The 23,188-nt window shown below is 43.4% G+C and overlaps 1 protein-coding gene across 1 annotated transcript in view; it reads left to right on the top strand.

Moving 5' to 3' along the window:
* LOC134614438 (pinopsin-like) overlaps positions 1-23,188 on the top strand; it is a 275,580-nt gene that overhangs the window by 62,455 nt on the left and 189,937 nt on the right. The window contains exon 2 of the mRNA XM_063458217.1: positions 14,292-14,796. Coding sequence (XP_063314287.1) covers positions 14,430-14,796 — 367 coding nt within the window. The 5' untranslated portion in view covers positions 14,292-14,429. The remainder of the gene's footprint in view (positions 1-14,291; positions 14,797-23,188) is intronic.

Raw genomic sequence — 23,188 nt, 5'->3', positions numbered from 1 at the left:
CTTTTTTAGAGACAAAGAAGAATCCAGCCCCGGCTGGTGAGGAGGACCTACGGATATGACCCTTTCTGAGAGCATCTTTAATATATTCCTCCAAACAAAGATTTTCCTGGGGGGACAAGGCATAGACTCCTCCCTTGGGAGGCATAGTCCCTGGTAATAAGTTTATGGTACAGTCATAAGGTCTATGGACCTTGTTAAATACCTCTTTGAAATCCATATACTGCGGCGGTATTTGTGTGGTCAAGGGAGGTGCAATAGGAACATTAATGGTACCAATAGGTTGTGGGATTTGCTTAAAGCAAACACCTTTGCATCTCTCACCCCAACTCACAATCTCTCCTTCAATCCAATCCAAACGTGGATTGTGTTTCAGGAGCCAAGGGAAACCGAGTATTATCGGAACTGTAGGTGAAGATATGATTTGAAAGGTCATTTCTTCAGAGTGGAGAATACGCACTGAAACAGTGATTGGCAGAGTTTCGTGTGTGATGAAAGGCTGGGTAAGAGGTCTTCCATCAATGGCCTCGACTGCTATCGGTTTCTCTTTATGTCTTAAGGGCAGGAGATGTTTTGCAGAGAATACTTTGTCTAGGAAATTCTCTGCTGCCCCAGAGTCAATCATAGCCTCACACTGAACAGTAGTGTTCTTGAAAGATAAGGTTACTTTGACAAGGAAACGGTTCTTAGTCAATTTAGGGGACATATACATCACACCTAAGGTCGGTCCCCGTACGTGCCTTAGGTGTGCAAGTTTTCCGGCCGAACCGGGCATGACGATCTTAGATGTCCCTTCTTGCCACAATACATACATAACCCCTCGTTACGTCTGTTGTCTCTCTGCCTCAGTGAGTTTAGCGCTACCCAATTGCATGGGTTCAGGTTCTGGAAGAGGCGTTTGGCTACTCACCACTGGGTTAGAGAAACGAGGAGCTATGGACAAATTAGAACGTCTGTTACATTGTTTGTTTTTCTCTCTCTCTCTGAGACGGTTATCAATGTCTATCATGTAGGCAATAAACTCATTAAGATTAACCGGAAGGTCTCTAGCTGCAGTCTCATCTTGTATACTCTCAGCTAGACCTTCAGACAAAGCAGCCACCAGACCACTATTGGTCCAATCAACCTCAGACGCTAATGTCCTGAACTCTATTGCATAATCGGCTACAGAACGACTGCCTTGCTTGATTCTCATAAGGGCTTTGGCAGCGTTCTTCTCCCTGCCTTTAGGTTCAAACGTAGCCTTAAAGGCCGTAAGAAAAGTACTGTAATCACGGGCTACTGCGTCACCACTTTCCCATAAGGGGTTAGCCCAGTTCAAGGCTTTTCCAGTTAATTGGTTCATCAGATAGCCTATTTTTGATCTATCTGTTGGGAATGAGCCTGGAGAGGCCTCAAAGTGGTATTCAATTTGGTTTAAAAAACCTCTGAATTCCTTAGAATCACCTCCATAGCGAGGGGGCGGTGACAAGGTTATGGACGGTGGTTTATGTGGTACGGGAACCACTACAGGTGGCGGAACCACAGGTGGTACCGGAGGGACCTCTAAATAGGCAGTCCTCTGGAGCAAGGTCTGAAATGCCTGGGCAAATTGGTCTAACCTGTGGTCCATTTCCTCCACCCTACTCTCACAGGCGATCATATGCTTGCATAGTTCTGCAGGATCCATGGCCATGTCGTAATGTCACGACTAGTAATGTGGTCCAGCACGCAGAAACTATGTAAACATATACATAGGTAAGAAAAGGAAAATAACAGGATAGAGCGTAAACCGGACCTTAGAATGGCCGGACTAATACGCTAGAGACAGAGAATGGTCAAAGGGAAAGCCGAGGTCAAGGAAGCCAGAAAATACTCAATACCGATAAAACAAGCCAAGTCAGGGAAACCAGAGATCAGAATAACCATGGAAACGCCAAGGATCAGGATACCAGGAAATCAGAATCACGGAAATAGCACTCTCAGGAAATCAGGAAACTGAAACCACGACATGGCAAAGTAATGGGAAAAGCTAGGGGTTTAAATACCCCTCTCTAGGCTATGATTGGTCAGAGGGCGACCTCTGACCCCAAAACGTGCGTGTGCGTTGACGTCGTGACGTCACGCACACGTTGGTATAATTTTCGGGGGCGGAGCTACTCTTAGGCGCGACCACGTGGTCGGCGCCATGTTTGATTCGGGCGTGATGCCCGGAAGAACGGAAGGAGCGGTTCCCGGCTCGCCGACGAGCAGGTAAGCTCGTGTGGGCTCGGCGGGCCGGTGACCGCAACAGTATGTATGTATGTATGTATATATATATATATATATATATATATATATATATATATATATATATATATATATTGTGTGTATTTGTAGTCGGGGACAATAAGCTGAGTTGATAGTATTGATGGTATAAGTAGGATGTGGTATAAGTCGGTTGTGGTGTGCCGGGACCGATGTTTGGGTAGGCCTGTAACTAAAGATGCCCCACAAAACGAATGGCTTGTAAAAAGGGGAGTGGTGGGTGGACTGAACCCGGCATTAACGGCCCAGTGAGTGGGGTGGCCTGTGTTTTTATAGCCGGGTAACCCCTCCCACAATTACAGGCTACGTCTTTCTATTTGTAGTCGGGGACAATAAGCCAAGTAATAGTATTAACCCCTTAAGGACTGAGCCAAATGTACATGTTGTGAACAAAACAAAACGTAAACATTTGCGCTATATGTCTGTCCAACCGTAATTCACCTCATTCATATTAAATGCACCCACCCTTATTATATATCATTTTATTCAAGGGAAACAGGGCTTTCATTTAATATCAAATATTTAGCTATAAAACATAATTTAATATGAAAAAATGGAAGGAAATAAGAAATGTTGTTGTTTTTGTTTTTTAGTTCTACATGACATTTTAACTGTCAATGTCATAATACTGTTTGCTTTTACTGCAATAAAATACACATATTTGTATTCAGCGAAATCTCATGTGTAAAACAGTACCCCCTATGTACAGGTTTTATGGTGTTTTGGGAAGTTACAGGATCAAATATAGCGCGTTACATTTGAAATTGAAATTCGCCAGATTGGTTACGTTGCCTTTGAGACTGTATAGTAGCCCAGGAATTAAATTTACACCCATAATGGCATACCATTTGCAATAGTAGACATCCCAAGGTATTGCAAATGGGGTATGTCCAGTCTTTTTTAGTAGCCATTTGGTCACAAACACTGGCCAAAGTTAGCGTTAGTATTTGTTTGTGTGTGAAAAATGCAAAACACGCCAATTTTGGCCAGTGTTTGTGATTAAGTGGCTACTAAAAAACACTGAACATACCCCATTTGCAATACCTTGGGTTGTCTACTATTGCAAATGGTATACCATCATATGGGTGATTTTCATTCTTGGGCAACCATAGGCAGGGGAGGGCTGGCAGCCTTAGGCCTGGGGGGCAAAACCAGTCAAGTGGCCCATTGCACCACCAAATCAGTTCACCATCCATGCCCACCTTTTCCTGGTTTTATAACGGATATTGATGTTATGCTAATCAGTAGCTCTTTGCCATACCCGCTCCTTCACGGCTCTGACTTTCAATGTTGTCAGAGCGCAGGCTGAGAATCTCTGAGCCTGTGCTCTGACTCACTAACTGAGCGCCGGAACCACGAGGGAGAGGATATGATCTGACTGCACCTACTGAGGGTGCGCACCAGTGGACCACCAGCGAATCATTTAAATTGAATATGCTGGTGTATCCAACTTGTGAGCTGTGTTGGCCGCCGGGCGCCTCTGTTGTCATGGCACCCTGCGTGACCGCACAGCTTGCACACCCCAACGGCTGGCCCTGCTGACACACACTGAAGTTACTACTTAGACATCCCTCAATATTAATACAGACATCAGAGTAAACACCAATAAACTGTGGAAACAGAGCTGATACCCCCCCCCCCCCAAATTTATAAATATTTGCTTGGTGGATTTGTTGTAAGATTAAATCATGCCTCCTCCTCTCTCTCTCCCATGCGCTGCTCTGTAGGCTGGGAGGAAGTGAAGAGTAATCACATTCTCCCAGCACAGCGCCACCTGTGGCTGCATGGGGAACAGCTGTTTAATGTAATGCTTGCAGGACGGGCAGCTGCCGGAGAAACCTCTTTGTTCCCGTCTCTGCAAAGGGCTCCAGGCACTGCTTGTTGTGAGTGTGAGCCACTGTAAATTAGGGGCAGAGGGCACTTGCACTGTGGTAAAGATGGGTCTGGGCAGGAGGAGAGTGCAGTGCAATCAGTGCACTCCCCTCCTGTGGGTCTACAGTAGACTGGTGCACCTGCCCAGGATCAGAGCTGGTGCAAGGATTTTTGCCGCCCTAGGCAAAATAAAAATTTGCTGCCCCCCCATGTGACATCACAATGCCCCGCCCATATGATCTGCCATATAAACTAACGCCAGTGCTGCACACAGTGTGTGTTTACATTAAAAAGCCTGCAGGGACCAGCTATAGACACCAGAACCACTTCATTAAGCTATAGTGTCCCTTTAATGTGAGGTAAATTATAGATTAGTGTCACTAATATTATACTAGATTGCCTACTTACAACCAGATGAGGATGATGATGGGCTGCAGTTTGGCTCCACTGGTCTGGTGTAGAACAGGATCTCTGGAGGCTGTTTGCAACTGTGGTCACAAAATTCAATGTTCTGGGAGATTTGGAAGCAGCTCCATTTTTTTTGGGCCCCTTACACAGCTCAAGGTCTGGGCCCCAGGGCCTGACGGTGAGTATGCCCATAAGGCCCACTCATAAGTCCACTTATATGTTCCACCCACTCATGAGTTTGCTCACAGGGAGTGGAGTGTGTAGGGGATGTGTTATGTGTTATTGTAGAGGATCTAATATGTGTGATTATGGTATGTAGTGTATAGGTATACCAGTTTGTGCAGGTGATGCAGTGTGTTTGTGTGTAGTGGAAGCAGTGTATATTTGTGTATAAGGGATGTATTATGTGTTTCTGGTTGTGTGTAAGGGATGCATTGTGTGAATCTGTGTTTGTATGCATAAGGGATGCAAGGTGTGTGTCTGTATGTGTGTGCATTGAGTGTAAGAGATGCATTATGTTTCTGTGTGTATGTAAGAAAAGCAGTGTGTGTTTGCATGTGTGTAAGGGTTTGCATTGTCTGTTTCTGTGTATGTGTGCAAAGGATGCATTGTCTTTGTGTGTAAGGGTAGCATTGTGTGTGTAATGGATGCATTGTGTGTTTCTCGGTGTGTAAGGGAAGCATGTTGTGTTTCTGTGTATGTATAGGGATGCATTGTGTGTTTCTGTGTATGTATAGGGATGCATTGTGTGTGTGTGTGTGTGTGTGTGTGTGGGCGTAGTGTGAAAGAGCTCCCTGTCTTGCCCCCCTGTCCCTTAGAGCTCTCTCCTGCCCCTTAGTGGTCTCTCCTCTCCCCCACCCTCCCTTAGCGGTCTCTTCTCACACTCACCCACCCTCCCTGTGTTCTTCTCACTCCTCCCTCTATGTGTTCTCCTCACCCCCCTGTGTTCTTCTTACCCCCTCCTCCCTGTGTTCTTCTTACTCCCCCCTTGTTCTTCTTACCCCCCTCCTCCCTGTGTTCTTCTTACTCCCCCCTTGTTCTTCTTACCCCCTTCTTCTTCTTACTCCCCCTTCTTCTTCTTACTCCCCCTTCTTACTCCCCCCTTCTTCTTCTTACTCCCCCTTCTTCTTCTTACTCCCCCTTCTTCTTCTTACCCCTTCTTCATATTACTCCCCCTTCTTACTCCCCCCTTCTTCTTCTTACTCCCCCCCTCTTCTTACTCCCCCCCTCCCCCTCCCCCTCCCCCTCTTTTTACTCCCCCCCCCCCTCTTCTTACTCCCCCCTCCCCCTCTTTTTACTGCCCCCCTCCCCCTCTTCTTACTCCCCCTCCACCTCTTTTTACTGCCCCCCTCCCCCTCTTCTTACTCCCCCTCCACCTCTTCTTACTCCCCCCTCCACCTCTTCTTACTCCCCCCTCCACCTCTTCTTACTCCCCCCCTTCTTACTCCCCCCTCCACCTCTTCTTACTCCCCCCTTCTTACTCCCCCCTCCCCCTCTTCTTACTCCCCCCTCCCCTCTTCTTACTCCCCCCTCCCCTCTTCTTACTCCCCCCTCCCCTCTTCTTACTCCCCTCCTCCCCTCTTCTTACTCCCCTCCTCCCCTCTTCTTACTCCCCTCCTCCCCTCCCCTCTTCTTACTCTCCCCCCTCCCCTCTTCTTACTCCCCCACTCCCCTCTTCTTACTCCCCCACTCCCCTCTTCTTACTCCCCCACTCCTCCCCTCTTCTTACTCCTCCCCTCTTCTTACTCACCCCCCTTCTTCTTACCCCCTCCCCTGTAGCGTGGCCGAGCTCCTCTCCGGTCCACGGTGCGTGGCCGAACTGATAGGAAGGTCCACGCTCAGTGTGCACTTCCTGTCAGTCCGGCCGGTTACAGGAAACAGAAACTCCGCGCGGGACTGGAGTTTCTGTTTCCTGTAACCGGCTGGACTGCCAGGAAGTGCACACTGAGTGTGCGCCTTCCTATCACTCCGGCCGGGCACCGCGGACTGGAGAGGAGCTCGGCCACGTTACAGGGGAGGGGAGAAGCAACTGCAGCCGCCTGAGGCTCTTTACGGAGCGCTCAGGCAGCTGCAGCATTAGGACCGGCCCGCCGCAGCCGATCTTAAAATAATTTAGGGCAGCCTGGGGGGCAATTGCCTCCCTGTCCCCCGGCCCAGCCAGTCCCTGACGATAGGGTCTCAAAGGCAAGGTAACCAATCTGGCGAATTTCAATGTGAAAAAAATGAAACACAAGCCTTATATTTGACGCTGTAACTTTTGAAAACACCATAAAACCTGTAGATGAGGGGTACTGTTGTACTCGGGAGACTTCGCTGAACACAAATATTTGTGTTTCAAAACAGTAAAAAGTATCACAGCAATAATATTGTCCATGTAAGTGCTGTTTGTGCGTGAAAAATGCAAAAATAGTAACTTTTACTGGCGATATCATCATTGTAATACATTTTACTGTTTTGAAACATTAATATTTGTGTTCAGTGAAGTCTCCCGAGTAAAACAGTACCCCCCATGTACAGGTTTTATGGTGTCTTTGAAAGTTATAGGGTTAAATATAGTGCTAGCAAATTAAATTCCTTTTACTTTCGGCATGGGTTGTCAGGCAGGTCCCGCTAATTGTAATTAATTAAGATACCTAATTATGTAAAAATATTACATAAATATATATGTGTGTGTGTGTGCATATATATAAACAAATTGAGAAGACTCTTGCACTCCAACTCTAAATAATAATGCCAGGTGCCAAGTTCCAAATTCATAGAAAATCAAAAAATTACCGGCACTCATGGACTTCTTTCATCCGATTTATTTTAGGTGAATATAGTCAGGTCAACATTTCAGCTCCCGATCGGAGCTTTCATCAGGACACCAAAGACCTATATATATATTTTTTTTAATATTATTTATATATAGGTATGTATATAGATATATATATTTGTAATATTATTTATATATAGGTATGTATATAGATATATATATTTTTAATATTATTTATATATAGGTATGTATATAGATATATATATTATTTTGTTCTACGTGTATTTTGATATAAATATATATATATATATATATATATTAATATCACAATACAGTTAGAATGAAATAACACACATCTATATATTTTTTAATTTATTTTTAATTATTTTTTAAATTTTATTTTTTAACGTATTTACATATTTTTTTATATTAATTATATATATATTAATTATATATATATAATCAGTATCAGTCTACGTGTAATTTAAAATATATATATATATATATATATATATATGTACACACACATACACTGTCTAGGTGTATTTTACTATTAATATTTTATATATATATATATATATATATATATATATATATATATATATATATATATATATATATTATATTATATTAATAGTAAAATACACCTAGACAGTGTGTGTGTATATATTGTGTGTGTGTGTATATATATATATATATATATATATCCCTGGGAGTCCCCCCAACCGCGAACGCTGGCGTGGGATCGCCGGAGATCGGGTAAGTAAAGAAAAAAAAAACTATTACGCCCTGCAGCATTTAGAGCCGCTTAGAATAGGGCATAATAGTACGCCCTCCAGTTTTAAGGGGTTAATGGTATAAGTAGGATGTGGTAGAGTTCGGTTGTGGTGTGGTAATGGTTAAACACATTAATAAACGTATACAATACATAACCAATACTTTAAACACCTTCCTCAAATCACTCTCATATTTGTTTTAGTTGACTAAATCACCAGTAGATTTTAGTAGACTAAAATCTAACGGATTTAGTTAACGCCTCTATATGTCTCTTTTGCCCCATACCCATCCCCATCCCCTCTGTGTCTCTTTGTGTCCTCCCAGCCCTTCTAGGTTTCGCTCTCCCAAGCCCGGGTCTGTCTTTTTTGCCCCTTGCACAGCCCCTCTGTGTAGTGTTGGTTTTGGCGGCAAATTTCAATTTAGTTTTAGTCAGTCTTTTGACTAAAACACCATTTGAGTTTTAGTTGTATTTTAGTAATCTGAATTGTTTTAGTCGATTACATTTTGAACATTTTAGTCGACTAAAATCTGACTAATGTTAGTTGAAAAAAATAACCCTGTGTGATCCACATTGGGCGCTTATTCTTTCTTCTTAGAATTTTAAAAGCCAGTAAAGTTGCTTTCTCTTATAGAAAACAGATAATTCTACAAACATAAGAATTACTAACTACCCTAAAATAAATATTGTAAAACCTTACATTTTTCAAATCACTTAAATCTTTCTACTAAATTGAAATGCAACTGTAATAATTGCTAGACATCATTTTATGTTCTTGTACATCTTTTTTTTCTATTATAAATCATCTCCAAACACATTAAAATAAGTAAATCTGAATTCATTATTCCCAGTAAAACACTTTAACATGACTTCAACTGTGTTGAAAGAACTGTGATTCTTGTGGGTTTATCATTCTAAATAAATGCAACTTTTGCACATTGTAGGACATCATAATAGCATCTGTTCTCCTGAGTAGCCCTTTTCTCTTTAAAGGACCACTCTAGGCACCCAGACCACTTCAGCTTAATCAAGTGGTCTGGGTGCCTGGTCCAGCTAGGTTTAACCCTTTTTATATAAACATAGCAGTTTCAGAGAAACTGCTATGTTTATATAAGGGTTAAGCCAGCCTCTAAATCCTCTAGTGGCTGTCTCATTGACAGCTGCTAGAGGCGCTTGCGTGATTCTCACTGTGAAAATCACAGTGAGAGCACGCAAGCGTCCATAGGAAAGCATTGTAAATGCTTTCCTATGCGACCGGCTGAATGCGTGTGCAGCTCTTGCCGCGCGTGCGCATTCAGCCGACGGGGCGGAGAGGACGGGAGAGGAGGAGGAGAGCTCCCCGCCCAGCGCTGGAATAAAGGTACATTTTAACCCTTTCCTCTCCCCAGAGCCGGCGGGAGGGGGTCCCTGAGGGTGGGGGCACCCTCAGGGCACTATAGTGCCAGTAAAACGAGTAGGTTTTCCTGGCACTATAGTGGTCCTTTAACCTCTTAAGGACACAACTTCTGGAATAAAAGGGAATCATGACGGAATAAGGGGTTAATTTCTTCTATGTAGAAACACAAAATAATAGTTAATACCACGAGAACAAACAAACTACTCAAACAGCTGGAGTGATCCAGACTGGCCGAGTATACTACTGGATATGATAGGGAAATAAAGAAATTAATGCAATCTAGTAAAAAAAACAATAGATAAATAAATGTGAAAACTTGCCTTAATGGCTCACCTCTATAGATATCAAGTGATACCCTAGTACCTACAAAGCTCAAAGGAATGCTAACTGGCTAATGACTTTATTGGGTAAAAGAATGGTCAAGTCCAGAGCTAAGAGCGTAAAGGGTAGGTGTATGTCATTTAGCTGACATGGGTATCTGGGGTATGGTCACTTATGTAGAACCTCAAAGGTTCCTGTATGCCGTGTGGCTGGTAAATGACTCCAAACTTATTGCAGTCTATAGATATGCAGTTTACAAAACTGTAGTAAATCGAGTCATAGACCAAGCTGGCATATGGGGCAGCATATAGCAATTCCCTGTATATAATAAAAGGAGAGAATCTAGCATTTGGGAAGGAATTCGAAATATCCCCCAGAGTCTATTGCTAGGCAACTGTAACGCTAAACAAATAATGGTTACAGTAGATACAAGGGAGACCCCCACCTATTCTGTGAGAATAAATGCTCTACAGACAGTCATAAAGTGACCAAAACCCAAGGAAAGAGAGAGGTGAAAGAGACTTATAGTGAGATTATAGTGGCTCCATGTGCAGAACCATACTTAGAATGTTGGTTGCCTGCACATGGTGATAGATAGCCCTAAGTGAAATAAAGTGAACGAAAAGAGCCCATAGAGCCCGACGCGCTTTTCGGTGCTTGCTTAGATGCACCTTCGTCATAGTTAATACTACACATTACACAAAGCAAACAATAAAATGTAAATATTTCAGTATATAGTTCACAGCATAGCTACATAGTGTTGCATATAGGAATGAACAGCTACAATACAGAATGAGTTGTTAAACACTTCCTGCTCCCAAAGGTGAAAAAAATGTAAACAAAGTAAAAAAACAAACAAACAAAAAACAGATGCTATTCAAAAGCTCACAGCCTGAACTATTAAATACAAAACTCTCTAGCTACATAAAACGTTCCTGGCAACTCTGAGTGGAGCCTCGTTGTTCTTAAAGCTCTTAATTAATGGTGACTGCTTCTGCTCAATCTAATTAAACAATAATGAACACTAATACTGCTGCAGTTTTACAACACTGGGTGATCATATAACCTTGGCAATGACAGAGCTGTAAAAAAATACCGTATTTATTCGAGTATAACGCGCAAAATTTTGTACCGATTTTTAATCTAAAATTAGGGGTGCGCGTTATACTCGAATAAATATTAGCCCAGCAGAAGAGGGAGGGAGTGGGTGCTCCGATAATACCTCCCAGGACCGCCAGGCTCATTACAAGCCTGGCGGTCCTGGGGTGGCGGGCAGCAAGCGTTTACTCACCTCCCTGCAGCTCCTCCAGCTCCCCAGTGTAAATCTTGCGAGACCTGCGGCCAGCTCTGACGGCCGCGGGTCTCGCGAGATTTACACTGGGGAGCTGGAGGAGCTGCAGGGCGGTGAGTAAACGCTTGCTGCCCGGCGGTCCTGGGAGGTATTATCGGAGCACCCCCTCCCTCTTCTGCTGGGCTAATATTTATTCGAGTATAACGAGCACCCCTTATTTTAGATTAAAAATCGGTACAAAATTTTATACCGATTTTTAATCGAAAATTAGGGGTGCGCGTTATACACGTGTGCGCGTTATACTCGAATAAATACGGTATGTTGACAATGTTCTAGGGATTCATTTAGACCCATAAGGCAGCTCATGATGACCTAATCTTTGGAGATGATGAGTAATCCCCACCATTTATTTATTCTTTTAAATCAAAGTAAAAGTTAATGGTGCGCTATCCCAAATCTCTATGCATATTTAAATAGCTATTTAAATGTCCATAGGGATTTGGGATAGTGCGCAAGCAACTTTTTCTCAGTTTAAAATAAATAATATATTGTATGTTTTGGGGTTGACGTGAACTATAGTCATTGCTTCCAACCAGGAGTAGTGGGAGTTTGAACGCAGTGCTTAATTTTGTATGTGATCCCCCACTATTTTGCTTGCTTTGTATTCTAAAGCTTAATTGTCATGATCTTGAGACGGACAGATAGGAGACTTTGGCCAGGGTTGTTATTTGAGACTTTATTGGTGCTTTTAGACAGATTATGAAACTTGAGGCAAAACATAATTTAGGTAATATGTCACAAAACAGGATACTTGCAAATAATAAAGTCTGTGATCTCCAGGTAGGGTTGAAACAAAGGCAGGTTGGTATCAAAGGCAGGCTGTTTACAGAGGCAGGCTGGTAACAGTGGCAGGCAGGGCCGGCCTTAGGCATTTAGACGCCCTGTGCGAAAAATCTTCACAGCGCCCCCCCCCCCCCCCCCGTCATCCATGTATGCTGTTATGTTTGTGTTGTCTGTGTATGTAATAGTACGTGTGATGACTGTGTGTGATATGTATGCTATGTGTGATATTTGTAATGGGTATATTAACAGTGTGTGATATGCGTGTATTGGTTGTATGTGACACACACACACACACACACACAGAGTCAGACGGCCATACACACACAGGAAGACATCCACACACGCACAAGCAGACAGTCATACACACACACACAGGCAGACAGTCATACACACACACACACACACACACACGCAGACAGTCATACACACAGACACACACAGACACACAGTCATACACACAGAGGCAGACAGTCATACACACAGAGGCAGACAGTCATACACACAGAGGCAGTCATACACACAGAGGCAGTCATACACACAGAGGCAGTCATACACAGTCACACACACAGAGGCAGACAGTAATACACACAGACAAACACAGAGGCATACAGTAATACACACAGACACACAGTGGCAGACAGTAATACACACAGACACACAGTGGCAGACAGTCATATACACACACACGCAGACAGTCATACACACACACACACGCAGACAGTCATACACACACACACACACAGACAAACACACAGGCAGATAGTCACACACACAGAGGCAGACAGTAATACACACAGACAAACACACAGAGGCAGACAGTAATACACACAGAGGCAGACAGTTATACACACACACACGCAGACAGTCACACACACACACACACACACACACACACACACACACACACAGACACACACAGGCAGATAGTCATACACACAGAGGCAGACAGTCATACACACAGACACACAGAGGCAGGCAGTCATACACACACACAGACAGTAACACACACACACACACACACAGAGGCAGACAGTCATACACATAGGCAGAGAGTCACACTTACCTGACAATCACACAGTTACCTGTGGAGTTAATTGTGGAGGCAGTGCAGCTCCTGGTGACTGGTGGGGAAGCAGGGACTCCTTCCTGCTTCCCCTGCAGCAGTTTTCCGGCGCTTTTAGCTCCGCCCCCGCCGCACGGTAAGCTCCGCCCCCGCTGCAAATGTAAAAAAAAAAAAAAAAAAATTTTTTTTGTTTTTTTTTAAATCGGCTGTGCGGCCGCACGGCGCCCCCTGCTCAATGGCGCCCTGTGCGGCCGCACAGCTCGCACACCCCTAAGGCCGGCCCTGGTGGCAGGCTTGTAACACAAGAAGGCTGGTAACAGAGGCAGAGGGCAAGTCATACGTAAGAGTGGAGCAGGATTGAAGGCAAGTCTGGAACAGGTTGGTATGGAGCAGGTTTGAGGGTAAGTCTGGAGCAGGTTCACAGGAGCCAGGAACTGAAGTCTTTCAGGCAAGTCACCAACTTCAATGTAAAGGCCTTGTTGTGAGCAGGGTGTAGCCTTATGAAGCCTTTTCATTAGTCCAGGCAGGTGAGGATGATAAGGTGACTGAGGAGATTAGTGGTTAGGGAGGCCACTAGAGGGAAGAAACAAGTATTACATGAAATAATAACAGACGGAAATGAAACATGTTCCTGGTTGTCAGGATAGGATCCTGACATTAATGTTCCAAACGTAACTTCTTTCTGAGTCCTGAAACTATGAATCTTATTTGAATCTTTGGGCACAAAGTTCTGAGTCTCTCTTATCGGTCATGTCCAGTGGATGCCCAATACTCTGGCCAAATAGGTGCTTTTTTAAATATAAAACAAGTACCAAAATGTGTTTGTACAGTGAAGGAAATTGAAATGGAATGGTTTCCCACTTTCTCTCTGTCCTTCTCAGTTGCTCCATCTATTTCCTTATCCACTTGTTCCTCTATCTTCATATGGAAAATCTTCTTATGAAAGCAGCCCCCTGAGAGATTCCAGGTGTGCTAGTAACAATTATTAACTCATAACAAGATTAGACAGTAGTAGCTGGTGGACACTAAAATCACCAAAGCATGCTATTTTGATGATGGTGTCATGAGTGTCCCTTTGAAATACAATGGTAAATTTGCTTTTTGTCTGCTTGTGAAACACTATATAAGTCAGAATTTATTTCAACTATATCAAACCCCGGAGTATCCATCAGAATAAAAACCATTGCATATATAGGTGTTTTTCCCCCAAAGTTTGTGCATACTTGGTCCATGGTTAAACAGCAATTTAATATATATTTGTTTTTCTTTGTTTTTTTATTCTAGTTTTTCAAATAACCCAGAGCACAGGATTGAATGTACATGGCCGGCCATAAAAGGACACAAAATGGGATGGATTACCGAAACCTAGGCATTTAACAACACCTTCAGCAGATAACCAAATCTTTACCTGATCAAAGTGCCATGATGTCCAACATTATGAACAACTGGACAGCAAATGTCACTTTGGAAACTTCCCTTTCCTACTTTGGTGATGATGCTTCCCAGTCCGAAGAACCTGTAATGTCCAGGACTGGGCATACAGTAGTAGCTGTATTCCTTGGATTTATCCTTGTGTTTGGATTTTTAAATAATTTTGTGGTGCTAATTCTCTTTTGTAAATACAAGACACTAAGAACTCCTGTCAACATGATGCTTCTAAACATCAGTGTCAGTGACATGCTAGTGTGTATTGCTGGCACAACTCTGAGTTTTACATCCAGCATACAGGGCAAATGGATTGGAGGGGAATATGGCTGCCAGTGGTATGGCTTTGTGAATGCATGCTTTGGTAAGAGAATGATTATTTTCTAATATGTGTATCTTTCTTTTAAAAGTAATCCAACATAATTAAATACATTTTTGTTTGATGGGTTAGAACACATGGATGGATTGTGACAGATGGAATTCCCGCAAAGTTGAATTTTCTAATTTTTTACATTTATTTTTTTGATATGATGTCTCCACTAGCTCTCTGTCTGGGCTAAGCCTAATGCTCTCAGCCAACTCAGGAGAGCTAATGGAAGCTTCTAAGCAGGAGCTTCCTGTTCTCTGTCAAATGTAGTGGATACACGGAGTGGCAACTACCTACAATGGGGGGTATCAGGGCACTCCTGGGTCCATACCCACTACATTGTAAGTTAAACCTTGAAATTCCTTAGTCCATTCATGATGAGCCCTTCATTCCACAGTGATGTGTGCTACAATGACGAAATAATTGCAAATGTTCAGCTCAATGTGGATAAATGTCCTTTATGAAAAAGTGATTAGACTCCATATTTTATTCACAACTTTTATTCTATCGAAATTGATATCAGCTCATAGAAGAAATAGAAACCATTTTTTTTAAATGTTGTACAGAACTGTCATCAGGTCAACCTTTATGAGACAGATGTTTGATGGTAGAAACACAAATTTATACAAATTAAGACTTATAATTTGGTGAAAAAAATATGTATGACGCAGGAGGTTATTGCTAATGGAACACATGGAAATATGTCTCAAATCTAAAGTGGAACACTGCATGCTAAAGTGCTTATCATTCTACAGCATTCTGTAGAAGGTGGAAGAAATATATTTTCAGAATTCTATGTTTTTAAATCTGTCACCACTATTTTCTTTTTCACTTTTTATTGGTCAATTAAAAACGAATGTATGATATGCCTAATATTTTGCATTGTGTGTGGGAGGATCTTGGGGCAACATTGGGGCATGGAAGTGAGGTCTGGCCGAGATTTAAGGAATTAGTACCCCGAAGAAGCACCTGCAATTTGCATCCACTTTACCAATAATGTTACCACCTGATATCCTGTATGCTTCTCCCACTATACTTGGGCGTGTGAACATGTATTCATGGTTCTGTCCTTAGTTTAAAGAACACTATAGGGTCTGGAACACAAATCTGTATTCCTGAACCTATAGTGTTAAGGGGTTAAAACGTATCTTATTTCCAGTGCCACACAGGTCCGCTGGTGTGGGCCCCGCACCCGATCCGCCTCCTTGGTTAGCCAATCCAATGCTTCCCCACATGGAAAGCATCGGATTGGCTGAAATCGGCAAGGAAGAGGAATGGTTGGGCCAATCAGCACCTCCTCACATGCATTGAATAAATGCATCTCTGTGAGGAAAATTTGTACGTTTCGATGCAGAGCATGGAGACGCTGAACGAAAGTGCTGCCTACTGTGCAGCACTGCCTCAGGAAGCACCTCGAGTGGCCACTGGAGGTGTCTCTGTTGAGCAATGTAATCACTTCCTTTTCTCTGAAAAGGCAGTGTTAGCATGAAAATACCTGAAGGGAATGATTATACTCACCAGAACAACTACGTTAAGCTGTAGTTGTTCTGGTGACTACAGTGTCCCTTTAAAGTGATCCTGGTTCTGGATATAACCATAGCCCTAACACTAATTAAAAAAAAAATCCTGTAATATGAAGGCAACATGACACTAAAACATGTGGGGGAAATAATACCAACCGAATGTGCATTTATACTCCAAAACAGCTTTGTTGGTTCTTGGTTTATTATAATGTCTCCAGAACCCCCGATTGGCATTAATTTGACATAATACATAAATCACCATTCTCTCTATATATATTTATATATAACTTTTTGTGTATTGGAGGTAAATGAAACCTTGAAATAAATCAAATTATGTTATATAAATATATTGATTGCCATTTCATTTAACATCCCCCTGTTATCCTGTTCAGAACAAATACTTCTTAATTAACTAATTATTTAGAGACACATTATTCTTTAAGATTACATGCAGAAACAAAGTAACTGTAACTTCTTCTTTTTTTTAAATATACATTTCTATTTGCAATTAGTCCTTGGCCTACTTTTTTTTTTCTGTTATCGCAATGAGCAATTAGTATTCAGATACAAAGTTTGCATTTCTTTGATATTAACTAGATTTGAGCTTAACTTTTAAATTAATCACATGCTGGGCCTGGCTTATTACATTATTTTCGTATTCATAAAATGAAAGAGACATTTGCAAGCATGTAAAGTATCATGGTAATAAAAAGCACTGCAGCTATTTATGTATGCGTTTGTAGATTGTAATTTAATACTAGCAGTAGTATGTTGAAGCGTATAATTATTTCAGTGTATATTTATTGATTACCGAAGTGTGTGTGATCACACAGATATAGCAGGCAATGGAAACCAGATAATTGTCATATTTATTATACTTACTGATTTTTTATTATTGTGTAAAAATTACATTAACCCCTTAAGGACTTAGCCAAATGTACAAATTTTGATAAAAAATAAAACAAACAAAACTTGGAATTTGACTATATGTCTGTTTAGGCTTAATTTACCTCTTTCACGAGCGCAAAAAAATAATCCATGTTCACCCGGCGAGGGCTCCGTGCAGACTGAGCTCTGGAGGGTGGGGGAGTTATTTGACTCCTAACTCTCTGATTGGTTACTTAATCCACCAATCAGAGTGTTATGAGTAAAATTAAACAGCGTGGGAAAATTCCAAAGAACTTTCCCACACTGTGTAAAATCACACAGAGCACTCTGATTGGTGGATTTCAAACCAACCAATCAGAGTGCTGTGACAGGTAAATGTCTTCATTTACCTGTCAGAGCACTCTGATTGGATGGCTTAAACCCACCAATCAGAGTGCTCTGAGCCTAATTGCAGGGCGGGGCAAGGCTTAAGCCTTCCCCCGCCCTGCAAAGCTCAGTCTGCGCGGAGCCCTCGCCGGGTGAACATGGATTATTTTTTTTGCGCTCGGTTTTTGTTTTTTGTTTTTTTTAATTGCGTCCGTTATTATGTTTTTTTATTTGGCCTTTTTTGGGGCTGAAAAAAGAAGATTTTAGAAGAAAGAAAACCTCGAATGGTACTTTTTTTTTTTTTTTTGGTTTTTGTTACATGTACTTAGTTAAAGGTCCCCCCTCATTATTTTTAGGGTGAGGGGGGTAGGTAGGGGGATAATTTTTTTTCTTGGGGGGGGGAGGGGGTGACTAGGGGTTTGGGGACCCCTAGTCACCTTGAGGGGGGGGCACATTTTTTTAGGGCCCCTCAGGCCGCTCAGGGGTGGGGGCCGGGGAGGAGGACATTAGGTCCCCCCCCTTTTAGTATTTAGGGCCCCCAGCCGCCGCTCAGGGGTGGGGGTCAGGGGGGAGGACCTTAGGTCCCCCCCCTTTTAGTATTTAGGGCCCCCCCCCCGCCGCTCAGGGGTGGGGGCCAGGGGGAGGACCTTAGGTCCCGGCCTTTTTAGTATTTAGGGCCCCCACCCGCCGCTCAGGGGTGGGGGCCAGGGGGGAGGACCTTAGGTCCCCCCTTTTTAGTATTTAGGGCCCCCACCCGCCGCTCAGGGGGGAGGACCTTAGGTCCCCCCCTTTTTAGTATTTAGGGCCCACATCCACCGCTCATGGGTGGGGGTCAGGGGGGAGGACATTAGGTCCCCCCATTGTGATTTATGGCCCCCACCCACCGCGCAGGGGTGGGGGCCAGGGGGGAGGACAGTAGGTCCCCCCTCATTATTTTTATGGCCCCCACGCACCGCGCAGGGGTGGGGGAGGAGGGGGAGGACAGTAGATCCCCCCCTCATTATCTTTATGGCCCCCACCCGCCGCCCAGGGGTGGGGGCCTTGGGGGAGGACAGTAGGTCCCCCCTCATTATATTTATGGCCCCCACCCACTGCTCAAGGGTGGGGGCCGGGGGGAGGGCAGTAGGTCCCCTCCCCATTGTAATTTATGGCCCCCACCCGTCGCACAGGGTTGGGAGCCAATAGTTTTTTTTTGTTTGTTTTTTACAGTGAGCAGCCACTGGCTGCTCACTGCTTACTAGACATGCCCCTACTCGCGGTATAGCGAGTAGGGGCAGAATTTACTAATACTAAGTAATCTTTACTTAGTATTAGTAAATGTGGCTGAAAGACCAATTTAGGTCTTTCAGCCTTTTAGTAGAAAACTCCTAATACCGTGGGAATTAGGGAGTTATCAACTAAGCGGCTGCAAGATGCATCCGCGGATCGGAGTTTGCATGCCACAGTCCAGGTGTTAGTCTCCTTGAAACAACTTGTGGGTTTTAAAATTCGCCTGCCTATTGAAGTCTATGGTGGTTCGCCCGGTTCGCGGGTTCGCGAACATTTGCCGAAATTCGCGTTCGCCGTTCTCGAACCGCAAATTTTATGTTCGTGACATCACTAGTGTTAATATTTGTTTTTGTGTGAAAAATGCAATAAACTAATTTGAACACCAATTTTGGTCAGTGTTTGTGACTAACTGGCTACTAAAAAAGACTGGACATACCCCATTTGCAATACATTGGGTTGTCTACTTTTGCAAATGGTATGCCACCATGGGGGTAATTCTCATTCCTTGGCTACCATACGGTCCAAAAGGCAACAAATATTAGTGTTTCAAAACTGTAAATTCATCACAATTATATTGTCAGTGTAAGTGCCGTTTGTGTGTGAAAAATTTAAACTGTAACTTTCACTGATGATATCATCGTTGTAATACATTTTACTGTTTTGAAACACTAATATTTGTGTTCAGCAAAGTCTCCCGAGTAAAGCAATAACCCCCATGTACAGGTTTTATGGTGTCTTGGAAAGTTACAGGGTTAAATAAAGTGCTAGCAAATAAAATTTTCTGGACTTCCTGCCTACGTTATCATATAAAGATATTACGTACATATATATGTAGAATTTATATGTAGTAAGGCCGTTTGGCCTGTATTTGTGGGAGGGGCTTAAGTTAACTCAACCCCCTATATAAGCTACACCTCTTACCTGACTCCTTACCGATCAAGGTCAGCGTCTGAATGCACTTCCGGTTCATCCAGTTGCCATTTTGGATTGCTTCTGTCTTCCCACGAGGTCTTCCACGCTGAAACTGTGTCCTGGAACCCAGCAACAGGTTTCCGTCTGACCAGCTTCTAATCTCCTGTTCATCGCCGCAGATAACATCCCAGGCACTCGCATACCGTAAGTTGACCTACCCGTTCCGCCTGGCAACAGTCCCACGGCGTCGGTAACGGGCCAGGTCCACACTTTACGGTTAAAACTATTTAAAGTCACATTCCCGGTCCGGGCATACTATTCACGGGTAAATCAATAAATGTTCTGCACCCCTACGGACCGGGCTCACATTAAACATACTCGGGTCATTAAAACTAAGGGCATGTTAGGATGTAACACACTGTTCCTTGCGGTTACACCGTACACACGGAATCTAGGTGTCCCATGGGTATGCACATACAAGCTACCCTCGTTCATACAAAACTCCGGTTGCCCGACGGGCAGTAGCAGACACCTTACAACTAAACATCACTTTTGCACAGATTCACTAAATACAAATAAAACTAATGTCACATAACTGTTAGAATTTCCCCCATACCTTTTTGAGCAAACACCATCACACACTCTTAGCGGCTGAAACAATTTCCACGCCGGAAACTACATTTCCCATAAATTCCTCCATAAAGACGCCCAATCACACTCCCCCTTTTTCATTTTCATGCAAATTTCACGCCGGCAAGCGCAATTACGTACACCAACTACAGTACCACATGGGGCTTAGCGCCAAACACGCCGGTCACGTGATTTCCTTTTTTCCAACTACATTAACCGCAATTTAGTTAGGTATACATACCACAGTTTCACATTGGCCAATCAATTAACTTACACGGTTCATACTCCAATTATGTCACGATACAACTTCATCACACGTGATCTAAATCACTGATCAGAATCACTACCTCATTTTTTCATCACTTTACTAAATACTTTTCTGTACAACCTACTGTGCCACCTACAGGTCATTCTACATAACAGCATAAGGGTTGTCATACAGGCATAATCCCTACAGGTCATATAAATAATTCACATATCAATCATATTTTAGCATATTCAAATCCTGACAATAAACTCATACTTTACATACGCCAGGCAAACATTCTCTTAAAAACACTACAGATGGGCTACATGGCACGAATGTATGAATACATTAAATCACCATAAGAATTACGTCACACATACATGCTGCACATAACCACAGCGCCACCTACAGGGTATTTTACAGTACAGCATTTTTTCACATAAAAATGATACAATTACTCACAGATATTCATATACACATCCAGACACCAAAGTGATTTTACATACGTCAGGAACAATCTCTCAAATACCACATACGGGCCTATGGCACGATTGTTCATCATACCATTTAATAAAATTTTGATGATTGGGTTTACATTAAATATAAATGGTTTATGCGTTGTATTTATTTTCATACGGTCTACATCTATTTAGTTGCAGGTATCTACTGACACCTAAACGGATTGTCTAGAAATCTTTAATTAGACCACCAGGTACGTACACCTGCTCACAGAATATCCAAATATTACCCCCAATAAATAGATAAAGTACTGGCAGATAGGGTCATAGGGGCCAATAACGTTATATCTCCCTCTTGGCATTATGCTTCGGTTTAGCGGTCCCGCGAGGCCAACACCCCGCCTCATACTCGGAGGCATACATCCCTCGAGCCACACGTGAGCTAGCCGCCTCGCATGTTTTATAGAGAGGGCCTCACCAGTCACTCCCTTCCCCTTTTTCTGGAATTATTTCACCGAGAGGCCATCAATCGGCCACCACGATCAGTGGCCACTTAAAAAACTCCATCGCGCCAACGCATAGATAGAGCCTCTCAAGCCACTTGGCACTAGCAGGGCCTCACCAGCCACCAACTGAGGAATAATCGTTTCGCCTCACGGCATAGCTAGCAAGCCAGTACTAAAACACCTGGTTCAAATAATAATAATTTCACTTTTATTTTTAGTTAAACATGTCTCATGCCAGTGGTGAAGGGCTATCGCTCCCTAGTTCCCCAGCTATGGGCGAGACACCTTCTCACAGGGGAGATATGACCAGTCCAGCGTCAATCAGATCCTGGACAATACCACGCATCACCACCGAGTTAAGGAAACGGCAAATTCCCTACCCTGCTACGGCAAGGAAAGCGGAATTATTTCGACTCCTTAACACAACAACGAATAACACGGAAGCAGGGGAAGGCCCCAGCACCACCAGATCGGGAGACATCCAGGCTATGCTGACCTCACTCATGAGCTCCATGGGCAAGGTCAACGACAGACTGGCTAACCTCGAGGCGGTGACCACAGCCCTTACCAAGGCAGGCCTTCCCAACACCGCTCAAACGACACCAGTCGTACCAGTGGCCACGGGAAACGGTAACTCTTCAGATACCCATGACGTCGACCCCGCACACACTATCCCAGCCCACATCAAGAAAGACATCCTGGAGGGCAAAGATGTCAACTTAGCATCCTTACTAATTGCCTCCCAGGATGTGGTAGAAAACAAAACCTACATGTATGATGAGGTATCGGTGGTGGTCAGATCTAAAGACTCCAGGTTGAACCGTAAACTGACCATCCCGGAATTTGTATTAGCATTTGGTATTTTCAGAGATGTTATGTGTGAAGTGTACCCTGGTAGAAGAGAGGAATTCGACCGTTACATGCACAAGCTGGTGGACCTTGGTAACAAATACGGCGGGTCGGCCTTTTACGATTATCACAGGTCATTTTCCACCAAAGTAGCTGGCGCGTTTTCCCAGTATGGTACCCGTATCAATTGGAGCAGACTAGACACAGAAATCTTCTGCAGACACTTTGCAGGGCTCAAAACACCGGCTTGTGTTTCATGTTCTTCTACGACACACACCACAAATTTTTGTTCCAGCACTGCAGACGACCACAGCCAAGCTCCCAACACTGGCTACGCCGGGAAGACAGGAAGGAACGCCAGAGACAAGCTGGGCCGTCCTATAATTTTCTTCGGCAAATCACAAATTTACAATAACTTTAATGGTGGCACATGTAGTTTCAGTGCATGTAGATTGTTACACATTTGTTCTCAATGTTTCAGGGCACATGCCAAATCCATGTGCCCTAATAAAATGTATCCTAAACCCTACCTAACGTCTGTTAACATTGATGTTCTAGCAGCACTACTAGCCAACCACCCATCCAGACACCTGGTAGATTTTCTTGTTACAGGATTCAACGAAGGGTTCCACACAGGCATCCTACACATGCCCACTGGCCAACTAGAATGCCCAAATTTACAGTCGGCAAACCAGAACCCAACAGCAGTAGATACCCTAATAGCCCAAGAATTGGCAGAAG

This window comes from Pelobates fuscus, chromosome 1, assembly GCF_036172605.1.
Source record: "Pelobates fuscus isolate aPelFus1 chromosome 1, aPelFus1.pri, whole genome shotgun sequence".
NCBI classification, from domain to species: Eukaryota; Metazoa; Chordata; class Amphibia; order Anura; family Pelobatidae; genus Pelobates; species Pelobates fuscus.
The sequence above is the reverse complement of the archived record's forward strand: the minus strand, read 5'-3'. Positions and strand labels throughout refer to the sequence as shown.